We start from the raw sequence: 17,586 nt of genomic DNA on the forward strand, positions 1-17,586 counted from the left end.
GCAGGAATTTGACCAGCGTTTTGCTGACTTCAAGGCGCCGTGACGCTTTCCAGCCGTTAACAGACCCCTTCTCAGCTGATATGGAGAGTGTCCCAACTGTGTCGCAAATGGAACTTATTGACTTTCAGCGCAACGGTGATCTTAAAACTAAATTCAGGGAGGCATAGGCAAAAGCAGACATGACTGGACAATTTCTGAGAGAATTACCTCCATCCTTCCCAGAGCTGGCCAAAGTGTTCAGTCGGGTAATGTGCCTTTTTGGAAGCACGTATCTGGGCGAAACCTTTCTCGACTATGAACTTTAATAAATGCAAGTACAGGTCCAGGCTTAGTGATGCCCGTCTTGAAGCTGTACGCAGGGTTTCGACTGTGATCTCCATCAGGGCAAATGTGTCAGCTGTGTGAGCGGAAGCGCTGCCAGGTGTCTGGCAAGAAAGAATAAAGTACAAATGTATTCAGGGATTGCATTTGTTAGTTCAGTGCAAGGTTTCAAAAAGTTATTAAAGATAAAATAAAGTGAGGCAAAAAGATTTGCACTAACTCTCATAAACGTATGAATAGAAAAGTATATAGAAAATGCTGTTTTCATTTTTTGGTTAAGTATGACGAAAAAAGTTAATGGAAAAAAAAAAAAAAAAGGACATTTTCAGAAATATCGCGCTTTCCTGTAGTACTTGAACGTTGAAGCGGTCCTCCTACGTATAAGCCAGTTTTAGTTTGAGACCCCTGGTTGAACAGGATATTCAATTATCTCTTAAAAACGGTTTTAATTGTGAATATAATTGTTAAAGGATAGGTTTTGCCATTTTTCAACCCAGGCCAGACCAACCCATGACAAAATATTGGTAACCATCACGTTTAAGCCTTAAAAGAACATTGAATATACAATATTGTCACAGTCTTTGCATGTCATAGCGAAGAAAAATGAAAAATGCATATTATCAGGTTTTTCAGGGTTCTATTGACTCTTTTGCACCTCTTCAAATCAGGTATTTTGGCGCCATACACGAGAGACTAGAAACAGAAAGCTGCGCCACTTCATGTGAGACACGACACACGAGACTGTAATACAAGTTTCTCCGTTTCAAGGTGGAGATTCAACGTTTGTGTGATTCTTAAACGTTTGCCCCATTGGACGAGTACTTTTCTCAGTAGTAAAGCGTTCGGCGAGTTAGTGCTATGGACAGGTAGAGATGATGGGAAGGGAACCAGCGTTTTAATAAGGGCCGGGTTGAAAAATATGCTTTAAGAAGGAGAAATCAGGGTGTATGGGGAAAAAAGCTGGTCCTCACCCTCATCGCACTCGGAGTCTTCCAGACAAAAGCTCGCTTTGTGTCCCTCCGCCACCTTGCTTCCATTGAGACTGAACAGGTCGTAGTGGGTGAACACCTCCATGCTGTGATAATGTCTGCACACACACACACACACACACACACACACACATACAAATGACTTTAGGTTCAAAGACCAAAACCAAATATCTTCAAACTAGCAGCTTTGTGGAATTCAGAAATACTCGCGTGCTTCCAAGAAGAAACTCTTGACACCAAAGCAATGCTACGTGTGCGTAATCCAAGATGTTTTGGGGGTTTTTTCAGAGCCGCTTCGATTGGCGCCTCGGAGCAGCCGGGGGCAGGATTCTGAAGAGCGGTGACGAGGTGCCAGAGGAGGGATGTGTGGAAAGCTGGTAACCACCAGACACTGCCAAGGCCCGCGCGCCGGGCTTTCAGCGCCCAAGCCACAAATAGACGGTTAATTACTGGGCAGCCGACTGCATGACACAGAAAAATGATGATTCCGGAGGAAGCGGCCCGGGTCGACCGCGGGTTTAAATAACGCTCTCCGCCTCGAGCGAACTCCAAAATCAGCAAACGTTTTCGTTTCGTCTGGCGACGCCTTCAGCGAAGCACGAGGGTCCCTCCCTCCCTCCCAGTGAACACAAGTTCAGATTTAGCAATCAGTGCCATTGAAGTGCTGCGCGCGGCTCTAATGGGGTTATCTCAAGGGCGCCTGTGATCAAATCAAAACCAAAAGTGGTGATTAATCTTTCTTGAAAATTGGATTAAAGAAGAGATGGAAAGCAATGAAAATTGGCTTAAGCGCAGTATTTTCATATTCTATAACGCAAACTCCTCGTGAACCTTGGAGGAAACCAAAGGGTGGACACATGAAGCCTCGTACGTCAACATGACTTGTGCTTCTCAAGTGCTCTCAGACAAACTGAGGTTGGGTTTTGGGTTTGAAATGAGCATTAATCTGGCGAGTCATTTCATTTGAGAGCACAGAAAAAGGTAAAACCTGCAGTTCTCATGATCACTGTTGAACCGAATCTTTCCTAAACATTCAGAAATGGTCCAATAAAAAACAGCATTTTCCAAAGGTATAATAATAATAATAAATATATTTACAGCAATCCACGGTTCCAGATTAGTCATGTTAGGTACGAATTACAGGTTTCCCAGGTTCCGTAGTCCTAGGTTCCTGAATCTGCGTTCTGTGATTATATGCGGGGATATTTGGAGCGGACCGAGGGACTGTTTCCAGCCGTGTCAGACTTTTAATCCCTCTCCTTTTGCGGGGACGGGGGCCACGCCGGGCTGGGGTTGGGAGGAGGGTGATTTCGAGTTCATATTGGTGTTCGAGGAGCACCCGCCGCGTCAGCTCCAGGAGGCCTTGTCCCCGCCGCGTACTGCCCGTCAGAGAGTGCCACGGCTGGAGAGAGCGGAGGAAGCACCAGCGCTCCTGCTGTACGATTGGCTGTTCGTGTCACGTGGTTGTTTCTCTGCTCCGTGCGATTGGCTGTTTGTGTCACTTGTTTTGTAAAACGGAGTTTCCTTTAAACGCAGCCCCTGCTCAAGCTGTCTGTGCTGGTGTCGCAAGCGGAAGTGGCTGGAGGGGAATGACTTCCAAAGGACGACGCTTGGACTTATGTTACTTCGGGGAATGATGTCACAAAGCCGCCCGCACCTGAAGCTAATGAAATGATGACTCAGTAATTTCTGCTCCAAATGTAGATCGATATTGATCGATCGAACGACAAGACATCTGAAACGTCACGGTTCTAACAAGACCTCAACTATGTCTGTGTGTACTGCCTTTGTCGGTTTTCAGATACTTTTAGCCTGAAAAACGCCAAGATTAAAAGTAAAAACACACAGAACAATAACAATAGGGATGATAATAATAAAAATAATATATGAAAATAAATGTAAAATAAAAAAATTGGATCTATTAAATTATTACATTTCAATTGAATAAATTGATCAAAAATATTGACAAATGAATAATGAAAAGAAAACCAAAGAGTTATCTCTTATTTATTTTAAATTATTTTATAACTAGTATTCCTACCGCAGCAGCGCACGCAGCTACAGTGTACCGCTTCCACTACGTAGCTTCCGATGGAAACATTGCCTGCAACAATGTACAATAGCTAACACTGTCACAAGGAAGCAAACTATTGGCCATACAAAATGAACGAAGCTAAAACATATTAACTATTGATTTATTATTTATTATTGTGAAATTCAACTTCCTCTTCAGTTATTATTAAAAACATTCCACAGAGCCCACTCATGAATATGTGCTGTATGAGTATGGACATGCAGAAGTCTATTTTAGTGGGTGGACACAACAACAATCGACTAAAATTAAAAAAATAAAAATACAAAAATAAACCCCCAAAAAATCACTACATAACTAACATATAAAAATAGCACTAAATTACATCAAATAGACAACTTCAAAGCAACCGCTTCGCCTAAATAAAACAGACACAATAAGGCTCAAAACAGCGTTCTCAGAGGGTCAATATCGGACGGAAAAGGAAAACTGTAGCATAGACTTATGTTACTTATCCACGCTTAACTCTTTTGGCTGTAGGCGCGGAAGGCGGGGGGTTAGGGGGTACGCCACTGACCTGTGACAGTCGTGCCACACCCAGGAGTGGCGGCCGGCCTTGGGGCGGAAGTCGGACTGCCCGTTGTTGTGGATTTGGGAGGAGAAGCGCAGCAGGCGGCGGTAGGAATTGGCCGGGGCCTGGTTGGAGGTCGTGGACAGGCAGTTCTCCTCGAAGGCGCACTGCAGCATGAACATGGGCCGGTCCTCCATGTAGGTGGTCTGCTCCACCGCCTGGGGGTTCAGCACCAGGTCAGGGGCGGCTGGAAGGAGGGAGAAAGAGAAGCATGAAGCAGTTTCATAGAAATGCACCCAACCAGCGATGCAATGCAACAAGCAATCAGGATCTCCCTGCCTCAATCTCCATGTAACAGTAATTGATGGGTTGGTTGATCAAATGTCCGTTCTGCTGGTTTTGGGAAAACAAAAACATCTTTTTTTTAAATTCTTATTAAGCTTGTCTCTGGAGGAAGGGTATAAGGCTGGGGACAAGGTGCGTCTCCTTGGCACTGTGCGTAACGCTGCCCACTAAGAAAAAAAAATCACAGATGAAACGTGAAAAAATATTATCTGTGACTGACTGAGTGACTAATGAAATGACGTTTTTTTTTGTTTGGGGCTGGGTTTTGTCTTGCAGTGGGCGTTTGTTATCTTAATCTAATATGGGAAACAGCCTGGACCGAAATGATGGATGCGCATCTCTCTCATAATGCGTGTCGTGCGAAGGACATTTGGGGTTTGAGGTGCGTCTCGCCACAGCCCTCAGAGCTGCAGCTTGTACAGCAATGTCAATGACTTTTTAAGTGCAGATGAAAACCTGTTCTGGTGTGACCGCCGTGAAATAATGATTTGCTTGAACTCGATGCCTGGCAACGTTCTTGTGGATCTGGAGAGCTTCATTGCAACGTGCCAAATGTTAAAATAATCCAATCTTCAAAGTTCACATTTGGTTTGCTTTGCACAACCTCACACCTCCAGTTTTTTCTTTTTTAATATTTGCTTTCCCCCGTGTGGTCATGCAGCCGGCTTCTGAAAACTTGTTTTATTCATAAGTGGGGCTTAAATGGAATAACGCAATGATTGAAAGCCTTTGGAGCAATTAAAACGACGAGGCGTTTGAGGTGATTTTTCATGTGACATGGAAAAAAACCATTTAATGATCGTTAATTTTGGATGCACAGGGGAAATCAAACCAGAGCAATTTAGATTTCAGTTCTAATTTCTCAACGTTGTGAGTTTTTTTCCTTCTTCCTCCTCCTTAATACGCACGTGCGTGTAAGCTGTCGCGTGTATGCACATATCCAGGGCATCCGGGGCTGAAAATACGTTCTTGTGCCCATGCTGCCTGTGGTGTGGGGATGGTGTGGTTTGAGCAGCCACACCTGTCCTGGGTCTAGGTAATTGGGGCCCAGGATCAGTGTGGCTGTGCCCATGTTGCTCGTTGATTGGTCTAATAGGCAACAGGTACACACAGATCACATGCTGTCCATCTGCTCCAGGGCTTGTTCCAACAAGCCCACTCTCTACAATAAACATGTGTTTTCCAACCCGTCGTCTGTGTCTCTGTGCCGGAGGGCCCTGAAAACGCCACTTGGGTGGCGTGTGGCAGGCGCAAATGCCACAGTTGCACCTGAAAAAGGGACTCTCAGGCACGGGGAAGGGACACAGCAGTATCCTTCTCCCGACTGGAAGCAGCAGCACCCAGGTTGTCTGGTGGAGGACCGGGGGAGAAGCAGCCGCAGCAACCACCACAGGTAACCGCTGGCAGCTAGCTACTCTGCCCAGCAGCCACCACCCGGACCATGCAGCAGCCCTGCATCCAGGGCACCCCTCCAAGCAGCCCTGCAACAGCCAAGTCACAGCAGCCCAAGGCCCCACGCTGGGGTCCTGAAAACACCACTCGGATGGCGGATGGTAGACAAAAACTGCCATCTGAAGAGCAGCTGGCCAACGGGGAGACACCGGCTCTGCTTCTTGGGCCAAAAATAACTACTAAATCTGTGTTTGAGTTATGGCTGATTACGCAACAGAAATATAATCCTCAATATTTTCAGCATTTAACTCTGTTATCGAAGAACACTTATCATTAGAAAGGTTTGTGTTTGAATTCAGTATGTCCATATGTATCGAAAAATATAATGAACAAAATATTTGCTCCACATTTCAAAAATGCTATTAAAATTAAAATGATTGTACTATAGCTTTTCATATGTATGACCATATTTTTTCAAAAAACAATACATTATTTTCAAATATATTTGAAATACACCAGAATAATAAAATAGATTATGCAGTCATTTATTGTGTATATAGTTTATAATAAAATGTTAATATACTTGTTGTTACCCTTATCTTTAAAATATACCTGGGAATAATAGAAAAATAAATTGTATAGTCATATTTTTTATAATATGTTCCTGAAGAAAAACTCGCTCTCACTCTCTGAGCAGGAGACCCCAGCGGCGTTGCGTCCCCCTCCCTTGGGGCAGGTGAGGTGGGTGCCGTGGTGCAGGCAGTGCGACAGCGACATCTCAGTGCCGGAGCAGCGGACTCCACTCATCACCACCGGGTCGGCGCTCACCTCCCCGAGCCAGTACCACGTCTCCTGTGGAGGTGAGGGACAGAGCCTGGGGTTAGAAGAAGGAATTAAGATTCCTTTTCTCGTTCAAAAACTCTACTGGACAGGTGGTTTGAATGATGAATGATATGGAACTTGCTGATGATTTATGTCTTTTAACAACATTGGTTATATATGTAATACAATAAAACAAGAGGTACGAGCATAATGTGTATGTAATTACCCACGCTGACCAGACGGGGGCAGTACATCCTCTCCGTTTGCATCGCCTCGAGAGTGATATATGTTATTAAAATGTCCATTAAAGCTGTACTCAAAACGTGATCAGCGATCAAGTGGCTGCTTTACATTGCTTTCCTCACTTGCAAATGTTAAAAGACAGAATTGCCATAACACAGACATTAATATTTACGTTGCATATTTTAGGGATTCAGCTGGCAGCGGTGGATTCAAATTACAATTTTAGGATGAGGTTTCGTTTGCAACGCTGCCAACATCCATTCAAACAGCGAATAGTTAGAATACCAAAAACATAGACTGTATCTGTAACAGATGAGGTTCTCTAAAATATTCACGTCGAACCGAACATTTAAGGGGAGAAATAGGAGTCGGGTGGAGCTTTTTCCCCCGCAATAATATAGCGCTGAAAAGGCCAAAGAAAAACTGTAAAATAATAAACGGCTGAAACAAAACCACTTAAATGCAGAGTGCCCAGCACTTCTCTGTTGGTGGGGAGGGTCCCGCAGGTTTAATGTTTCACAGGTGTGACCAGTTAACCCAGGTGGCCGGCCTTCGAACTCGAACAAGTGTTTTGTCAGTGATGGCAACCGTGTCTGCATAGCAACGCGGAACAGGGCTCAGAGGGGCCGCAAAACACTGTCGTCTTTATTTTATTCTAAAAGATGTACAATTCCTTGTCACTCAAACATGTACAACAGATTAGAACACTACCCTGTAAACCACTAAAAATGTCAGAAGCATGTGCTTGTTATTGTGACCTACTAATAGTGGTGCAAGACTCACGATGCAAGACTCACTCACAAACAAATCTTTCAAATGACCCAGGAGTCCCGGAGTCAGGCAAAGGAGCAAATCTTCAATTCTCAAACTGGAAATAATTAAGCCTCGTTCATCGTCCTCCCTCGCTCACCGTGTGTTACACCAACTGAATCAAGTGAACAAAGAGTTGGAAAATTGAACGGCGCGTTTTGAGTGACTGGAACCAAATCCCAAAAATGAGTCAAACCTTTTATCACTACGTATGATGGTCACTTTCAGAGTGAAACTTGTTCTGAAGAACCCAGAGCTGCTATTCTGTCTGGAACTGAAGAATAAAATAAATAAAATTGTGCAGCCTTGCAATTTTGATCTTGCAACAGAAAAGCTAATTTCCATCCTTATAGTGGAATTTGAAACAAAATGTACACACACCTGGTCAGTTATTTTTTTACAAGTACTAGTACAAGTACACAGGCAGATTATCCAACCTAACACCAAATACAGGCATAAAAATTAAATATTGAAATTGACATTGTACTGTTTGAATTATGCATGCAGAGTAAAATCAATAAGTCATTGCGCTCATTACTCGTTCATAAATCACAACTAATGGGCAAGCGAGGTTCTGCTGCTGCTCTGCCGCACCCTAGCTGTTGGCCAGTGTTTCATTTTTAATGAAATATTATATTTTAATGACACAATTCCGAGGGGATTTTGGGGGGAAGCCTGACAAAAAAAAACAAATGAGAATTTCACATTTAAAAGAAAAGGCATAGCAGATAATTACCTGATTATAAAGATATTTTTTTACATAGCATACTCGGTATCCAAGCAACAGAAAAACTCCAAACCCACCAAAAAGCTTTGGGGCACCGCTTTGACTCAATGAAACACAAAGGGAGCTACAAACACCCCCCACTTAAAGAACCCAGCCAACTGGCTGCTAATCAAAGCCGGCAGAGGCGAGCCCTTTTGACGCACAACTTTGACACACACAAAAACTCACCATCGTTAGTGAGGTTGAGTATAAAGATTTTGTGAAATAAATATATTTAAAATGTAAAAAAAAAAAAATTATAATAATAATAGATAAATAAAGAAATAGAAAGGATTATTTTGCTATGCAATTTCTAGGATTTACCAATAGGGGGTTGCAGACCTCAGTTTGGGGACCCCGGCTTTGGGATATAGAAGTCATCAGTGTCCATAACATGAGGATCACAAGGGTCTGACGCTGGCCGAAGACAATAACATACAAAGATTATTGTGAGCTACCTTTTGTTTGTGATGGGATCCTATACAGGGCGCATTATGTGCATTATTGTGCCCATTGACTCACTCAGGGACGGACTGCCACTAAAAAATGGCACTGGGTTTTTTTACCCAGACCAACCCACCACAACCAGACTGCGGATACTCCACCAACCCCGCCCCATCAACGCACATACAAACACACCAGCCCTTGATACCGAGCCTACTGTAATAGTAAAACAGAGCTATTTTAAGAGCAAATGAAAGGTTTGTTGTCAGCAGGCCACCAGTGTTGGAAGTCAGTGTTTCATGAATGTTTATATTCGAACAGGCTCTATAATGTATGATCACTTTAACCTTGAAACTTGAAGGACTTACTCTTCAGGACAGGTCTATAAACAATAAATAATTCCGAACATCAGGTACTGACTGTACACATTTGTTCTTCTTAAGTGCAGTTAAACAATAAATAATATTAAAATAAAAAAAACTCTAAAAAATATCTCAAATTGAATATGTACATTTTCTGACCTGCTGCTAAGCTACAAACCATTACTCCTGGCCTGGGTATTGCTGGTCTATGAACAATACAATAATATTTAAATAAACAAACACCAGTTTGTATATATTTGTACTTGTGCTAGGGTATTGCTGGTCCATAAATGATAAATAATATTAAAATTGATATTTTCGATGCTTGAAGGCAGAACAATAGCATTTCCTACGGGCCTTGAATGGAGCGGTGCAACCTTTGAAAGGAATCCCTCACAACCTAAAATAACAAACGCTGTTGCACGCTGCCAGCAGTGTTGCTGCTGCAAGTGTTCACAAACAAATCACTTATCTTCATGCAAGTTGTAGCATCAGCTTAAAGTGATGAATATTTTTTTATCTCTAGCCTTTTCACCGCCGCCTTTCCTCTTTTTTAATGGGATTTTGGTTCATTTTGAGCGACTTGGTCATGAATCCACCTGTTCACACACTCCCGTTGACTGCAGACGCAGATCTCTAAGATCTCTCTCGCTCTTGTTTTTGTATAATGGGCTGCTCAGGCAGCCCACAGAGCGATCGGCACACCGGGATTTGTCCCAGTGCTCCCGATGGCCAGTCTGACAATGGACCCACTGAATCGAGATAGTTGTTTTTTTTTTGCCTAATTGTCACAACAAAAAAAAAGCCGATAGCTCCAAACAAAATGAAACGCGACTGGTTCAGAACACCATGACATGTTCATTTTCTGAAAGCTAGATTATTTCATAGTTATAATTATGATAAGTAATTTCATTACAGGATCTATGAGAAAATGTTTACCGGAATTACGCCAAAAAAACCGGGGAAGTTACGACCTAGCCTGGTTCCTCTCTGGTGTGATTCCGATAGAATGAGTTGGCTGTGTCTGCTCTTCATACAGGTCAGCTTATCTACCTGCTAACATATTGTACCAATCATAAAAGGAAGGAAGTCTCTAAACGTATATCGACATGTAAGCCCCCCAGGGGAACATGTGTTGTTATCTCTTTGCTGGAACCAGCGGAAAACAGAAATGTATAATTAAGTGATGATAAAGAAGAGGGGAAGACATGATGGTGAAGTGATGGACGAGTGCACGGGTGAGGAGGCGGGTGTGCTGTGCAGAAGAACAAAGTCAAAAATGATGAATATTGAATATGTAGATACATTAATACGTAATATAGATGGTACATTTTGTCAGTGGAATTGTTGAAGTCATATGAGAATTTGGTACTCATATATTCCTGTTTCTGGAGAAATACAGATCCTTGAGTGACAGCAGGTGGAATTCCACAGACCTCTCTGTCGTGGGCAAGAGCAGAGGCAGCGGACGAGACAGTAATCGATTAGGTGAGGGATGGACTCAATAACAGGTCGGGCCGTTAATTTGAACATGATTCTTGTGGGTGGACCGGAACATTTTTTTAAATGAAGGTTGTACAAGAATATACTCAACTACAAAGGCTGCTCAGTGTATTCCAATGCTTCTGTGTGTAAATTGGCTCGACAAAAGAAAATGAAAATGGCTTCGTAGAATATCCCGACAAAGGCAGTGGATTCATGGACCAGTGAGTTGCGTCTGCCGTGTCTTCTTCAGCAGCGATGGAGAGAGAAGGCATCCCTGAGGTGCTGCAGTGCTGATGTGAGGCCTTGTGAGATGTTCTTGCACACACGACAATGTGATCCACCAACAGATGGAGTCAGGAACAGTAAACTGGATAAGCATGTCCTGCAGGAAAAGATGGATTTGCTGAACGTGATGTGGGGCTGAATTTGGAATTGGGACAAGGTGCCCGACAAGGTTTTCATTCAGAGTCAACTGCTCTCTCGTCATGGAGTCCTGCAATTCTCTGGCATGGGCACCGAACTGTCCCATATAGTGGGCGACACACTGGAGGGGGGCAGGGGCGCAGGCGCACCATCACTGGTGTGCCGTGGGCACAGTTGGTACCATCAAAGAGGGAGCGATGGGGGCATAGTGCCGGCCCTGTGTGGTTATTTTAGATCGGGGGCTGCTCATAAAACATTTGGGGCTGCAGCCCGGACACCCACCCTTAGTAACGCCACTGTTGCCAACGTTCTATTACCGTAATACCTGAATGTGGGGGGACAAAAAATCCCCCTATTGCCCCTGCCCCTGTTCTCTAGGCTTTTCCCAGGACCATCGTGGGCTCCTATTACGAGGCAGCGCATGATAAGGGCTTGAATTTATAGACACTGGAGGCAGTAAGTCAGCAGGTTGACAGACGGAATGTGCCGCAAGCAGACAATTTACACGCGTTCCAAATTATTATGCAAATTGGATTTAAGTGTCCTAAACATTAAATCTTTTGTTTTTCGATTAAACTCATGGATGGAATTATTTCTCTTGGGGCTCTTTGGATCACTGAAATCAATCTCAGACACCTGTGATAATTAGTTTGCCAGGTGAGCCCAATTAAAGGAAAACTACTTAAGAAGGCCGTTCCACATTATTAAGCAGCCACAGGTTTCAAGCAATATAAGAAAGAAAAAGGATCTCTCTGCTGCCGAAAATCATCATAGTGCAATGCCTTGGACAAGGTATGAAAACATTAGATATTTCATGAAAACTTAAGTGTGATCATTGTACTGCGAAGAGATTTGTGGCTGATTCAGAGCACAGACGGGTTCGTGCAGATAAAGGCAGAATGAGGAAGGTTTCTGCCAGACAAATTCATGGGATGAAGAGAGCAGCTGCTAAAATGCCATTACAAAGCAGCAAACAGGTATTTGAAGCTGCTGGTGCCTCTGGAGTCCGGCCAACCTCAAGGTGTAGGATCCTCCAGAGGCTTTCAGTTGTGCATAAATCTTCTATTGGGCCACCCCTAACCAATGCTCACAAGCAGAAACGGTTGCAGTGGGCCCAGAAATACATGAAGACTCATTTTCAAACAGTCTTGTTTACTGACGAGTGCTGTGCAACCCTGGATGGTCCAGATGGATGGAGTAGAGAATGGTTGGTGGATGGCCACCATGTCCCAACAAGGCTGCGACATCAGCAAGGAGGTGGTGGAGTCATGTTTTGAGCCGGAATCAAGGGGAGAGAGCTGGGAGGCCCCTTTAGGGTCCCTGAAGCTGTGAAAATGACCTCAGCAAAGTATATAGAGTTTCTGGCTGACCACTTTCTTCCAGGGTACAAAAAGAAGAAGCGTTCCTTCCATAGAAAAATCATCTTCATGCATGACAATGCACCATCTCATGCTGCAAAGAATACCTCTGTGTCATTGGCTGCTATGGGCGTAAAAGGAGAGAAACTCATGGTGTGGCCCCCATCCTCCCCTGACCTCAACCCTATTGAGAACCTTTGGAGCATCCTCAACAAAAGATCTGAGGGTGGGAGGCAGTTTGCATCAAAACAGCAGCTCTGGGAGGCTATTCTGACATCCTGCAAAGAAATTCAAGCAGATACTCTCCAAAAACTCACAAGTTTGATTGAAATAGCTTTTGATTTCAGTAAATATGACCTCCTAATGCTGCAAATTCAACAAATGACCATTTTCAGTTCTTTACAACCTATAAAATGTTTTGAAACTCTGTTGTGCATAATAATTTGAATTTTTTATTTTTGAAAAATATACTGTTATCATCAGGAGGTTTGTTCAATAACATTTGAATTATACACTAACGGTTGGTGACTTGAAAATTATACTGACTGTCATTTGCATCGACTATTTAGGAAAATCTGAGAAAAATATAATTTGCATAATAATTTTGAACGCGGTGTATATCTCTGCTTAGAATGGAGAGATGTGTGGGATAGAGGAAGCCGGTCTAGAGGTGGATAACGTGAGCAGACGTGTCTGGTTATAGAGGTTAAGGGATGCTTTGGGGTGCTGGGGGGGTGGGTGAGGGATTGTACTATTGTACAGTCTAAGCTGACTGGGGGTGAAATGCAGGGAGATCTTGAGATCTTGAATAGGACACCAGTCCATCACATTCCCTCAAACATTGTTAAAACTCAAAAATATGTCTTTAACTATCTTACGCAGGAAAAAAAAGCTTACAGTAGAGATGTCTAGAGAACTGCAGACTGCTGATGCTCTGCACTCTTAAAGAATACATTTGAAGACATTTTTCCTTAATTTAAGAAGGCAACCATGACTGTTTTTAAGACTCTAGATTATTTCTCTTGTTTTAAAAAATGTCATCAAGAAAAATTGTCTCAGCCCTTTGGCATATCATGTTGCTTATTTCAAGCATTTTTTTCAGAATTTTGTTCATTTATTTGTTAGCAGCGTATTGCATATTTAAGGAGATTCATGACATTAAACTTTTGGAAATTTAAAGTACAATATTGGCCTGAAGCTCAAGGATTTTCAAATATCTCAAACACCATGTAGTGAGAAATTTCCGGTCCTGTCAACTCACCACCATTAAATTGGACTGCATAATTGTGTATTATGTGACAGGTGTATTATGTGGCAAAACACCAGAAAAAAATTAATAATATGGGACTAATGCCAAAGCTACAGATACTAGTAACTAATATCTGTAGCCACTCACAGTCAGAGCTGATGTGATCTCTTACCTGAAAGGCATTGCTGGCGAATCCCAGGCCAAGTTGCCTACAGACCACCATGGCCTCCATGGTTCCCCAGCCATCACTGCACACCGTACCCCACACCAGGGAGCCGTTTCTCTCTGCCAGCACCTCCACCCGCCCCTCGTAGGGGTTACGCCCCCCGCTCAGACGGAGCTAGGTGCGTACAACACAAAACAAAAGCATTAATTTAGGACAATCAACAGCGCTAGATCGACCCAGATCCCAGAGCGGCTACAACTACAGAATCACCTGTCAATCACTTTTCGGTACTTACAGGCTAGGTCGGCTATTTTGCAACCCAGGCATTCTTAAAATGTTGGTTGGTATTATTCATAACTGCTTGAAGCACAACCGTACAAAAGGAGAGAACCTGCAGCTGAGTGGTAAGTTTCTTAATAGTAAAGCCTTTAGCAAGGTTGTGAGATGAACATTTCCAATGTTCATATGGGGGGTCACTGTGAAATTGCTGTGAAGTAATCACCAACCTACACGTGTTTAATGTTACTCAATAAGCTAACCAAACATAACTTAACAAAATTAGACACCTAAATATTCTGTCGCGACAGAAGCCCCACCTCTTAACTCATCTGATTGGACATTTGGTGATAACAACAACTTGAAATACTTCCACTCAAAACGTGACTCACTCAGCGATGAAAAACACTCCTATCTGATGCGTTGTTAAGCAGCCCAAATTGTTACACGTCCTTGCTCTATTAAATAATAGACTTCCAGACAACGGTGATTTTTTTTCTTTTAACAATATTTTTGTTATTGGAGTTCTTTTGAGAAAACCAAACGTGAGGCGCAAAAATTATGAATGGTGGCGCGTCTTTATTTATAGGACTCACTCTCTCCTGGAAGCCCATGGCGGGGACGTTGCACCGGACGGCGGCGTCCTCCTCGTGGCTGCACCCGAGAGATTCCTTGTTGAAGAGGCACTCTGTGATGGACTTCTCGAAGCCGGAGCACTCCACCTCGTTCATGTGCACTGGCCCCATGCCTTGGGAGAAGCGACACGCAAAGGGGCTGGTGACTGGTGTTTTTATTTCTTTTTTTTGGGGGTGTGGGGGGCATCGCCGAGAAGTGACAGCGTCATGGAAGAAGCAGGTGTTTGAGAGCCGAGCCCATGCGGTTTTGAGCAAAATTGTTAATGATGAAGAGCCGGGGAATGCCGACAGCTCCAAACAGGCCGGGTGGCGGGGGTGGAATTCGTATGTGGTTATCTACATTATTAATGGCTGCTGTCTTAAAAAAAGAAAAATCTGGAATTTCTTCCCCTCGTTGCTAGTTGTTGCCATCGATGGAATGAGCCTTATTAGAGGGAAACAAGCCCTTTTCCGCAGTATATCCCGAAAACAGGTGAGCCCTCGCGTTTAAATGCCTTTAAAAACCCGAGTTACAATACTTTCGCTGAACGAGCAAGTTTCAAAGTGGGTCAGTGATACACACACCACCGGGGTGGAAAATGCATGCGTGTGTGTGTGTGTGTGTGTGTGTGAGTGCGTGTGCGTGTGTGTGTGTGCGCGTGTGTGTGTGTGTGTGTGTGCACTTTGCTTACTGTAAAAATCTCTATGGCCTCTATCTCTAACCCATTATATAAGCCCCGCCAGAAGCTGTCGGGTTAGGAAACCCCTCTGTCAAAGGACCACAAAAAGTGTGCATTGGGAACGAAGGGTTGTCATGGGGGAGGGGGGGTTGGAAGGGGAGAATCTTCAGTGGTGAGGACTTTTCAAAGTAATGTATGTCTTTGTTGGCAAAAAAAAACCCAAAAAACTTAGAGTACTACATACTTGAGCTTAGCTTTTTAGAGGGGTTGAGTAATGGACTATCTATCATGAATCTCTTCCAAACAAATGTCTCTGTACACAAGTCCCTGAACAGACTTGAGAACTTTATGGAGGTTTCCACGCGTCACATTCCTTGACCCTGATTCCGACGGACTTCATCCCACATCCGCTAACTGGTCCATGGGTTCATGCGTTCACTCAGGTGGGGCGCGGGCTGTGGGCTGAGGCAGAAGAGAGGGGCGGGCTGCCTCTAAAACGGCCATCTGCAAGATGTTTTAAATAGTTCTCTACCTGAACATTTGGTACGCAGATGCACAAGGGTTCTTCCCGGAGCCCTGCGTGCCTTGCACCGGAGCTGTATGGTAATGGTTCCGCTTTCCGTCTGAGCTGTTCGTCAATTACTTTTTTTAAAGGCATATTGGCGGTTTCGTCTGCACAACATTATTTTTTTTAGTAAAGCCATTTGCAAATCTACTTGTTTGACCGATGGAAAACACCTCATTGAACGATGAAGAGGCCCTCAGTTCAGTATTTCACCAACTTATTTTTTTTACAGTGACATAATCCCACAGCACAAAACATCAAACACCCATAGATCAGTTCTTAATAGTATGACCTACTGATAGCGATACAAGACTCGTGAACGATTTGTTTGTCAGAAGTCGGGAGTCACCGTGGAAAAAGAGTGGGCGAGCGAGTTAGTGTTCAACTCACAAACTGAAAATAATTACTGGAGACTATATAAAAAGTCCAAGGCAAAGTGAAAAGGTCTAGTCATTTGGCATAATTCATATTCCACCAAAAAGAATAGTTTTGACAGACTCGTGAATTCCATTCACGACTAAGAGCTGAACACTCTCTAACCCTAACCCTAACCCTTGCTCAGAGTACAGGAAGTCCTCCCTCTCTCACAGTGCATTACGAATGGCGCTTTACTCTTCACTGAGTGATTCTTCTATTGAGGAATCTCAAAAGGGTCAAACCTTTTATCAGTACTGATAGCTCTCACTTTCAGTGTGAAACTTCAGCTTGTTCTGATGAACACAGATCTGGTATCATGACTGGGACTGATGAATAAGTATAACCTTGCAATTTTGATCCTGCAACAATGGCAAGAGCTGGTTCGCATTATTTCTGTATTTCAAGTGGAATGGGACACTTGACAAGCTCTTACGGCCCAGCGCTTGAAAAACACCGCCTTGGAGAACGGATTACCTGTTCAGAATTAGAATTCAAGGTAAACAGCGCACCTTGTCCGAGCCGACCGCCGGATAGGGACTCCTTGGCGGTGCCGAAGCCCAGCTCTCGGCACACCACGGAGGCCGACAGGAGGTTCCAGTGATCGTCGCATATGGTGCCCCACTCGCCGTTTTTCAACACCTCCACTCTGCCCTCGCCCACGATGGTGCCGCCACGAAGACGGACCAACGGTTGCTAGGGTAGGAAAAAAAGCAAAGAGAGCGAGAGAGAGAAAGAGAGAGAGAGGGAGAGAGAGAGAGGGAGAGAGAGAGATAAAGAGAGGGATCAATTTGGAGGCTGAAATGTAACCGCACCATCGCTTCAACGGAGAAAGCCACGTATTTGGGTCAGGCTAGTTCAAGGAGGCTGTATTCCAAAAATAATACAGTCAAATGAGCGCCCTGTGACCTCAGTTTGGACTTTCTAGAAGCCTGCGAGGCATCAGACTGGGTGGCGCTGCGTTTGTAGTTCTCCCATCACACAGTTTAGACAAATCACAAATGTTTTATTCCGGGGCATGCCACATGCAGATGTCGTCTACGGTTCACTCTATTTATTAGACATTCACTGCAACGCCAAAACAAACAGTTCGAGAACAGTTGAGGAAAAAAATGGTTTACATTTTTTGATGTCAGTAACTTTAAAAAAGGATAATAGTTTTCAAGCAAGTTTATCTATCTATACTCACTCATGAAGTAAATTATTATTTTTTTACTGTTAATTAAAGTCCTTGAATTTGTTGAAAGATGCAACAGCCT

The 17,586-nt window shown here is 43.6% G+C and overlaps 1 protein-coding gene across 3 annotated transcripts in view; it reads right to left on the minus strand.

Annotated features, from left to right (window-relative positions):
- The window catches only part of loxl2b (lysyl oxidase-like 2b), a 41,638-nt gene that overhangs the window by 4,548 nt on the left and 19,504 nt on the right, over positions 1-17,586 (minus strand). For all 3 annotated transcript variants that reach the window (XM_080004010.1, XM_080004011.1, XM_080004012.1), the window contains exons 6-11: positions 16,840-17,023; positions 14,651-14,802; positions 13,785-13,952; positions 6,337-6,502; positions 3,920-4,160; positions 1,293-1,408 (exon numbers count right to left, since the gene is read on the minus strand). In XM_080004010.1, the coding sequence (XP_079860136.1) occupies positions 1,293-1,408; positions 3,920-4,160; positions 6,337-6,502; positions 13,785-13,952; positions 14,651-14,802; positions 16,840-17,023 (1,027 nt within the window). The remainder of the gene's footprint in view (positions 1-1,292; positions 1,409-3,919; positions 4,161-6,336; positions 6,503-13,784; positions 13,953-14,650; positions 14,803-16,839; positions 17,024-17,586) is intronic.

This window comes from Zeus faber, assembly GCF_960531495.2.
Source record: "Zeus faber genome assembly, chromosome: 7".
Classification (NCBI taxonomy): Eukaryota; Metazoa; Chordata; class Actinopteri; order Zeiformes; family Zeidae; genus Zeus; species Zeus faber.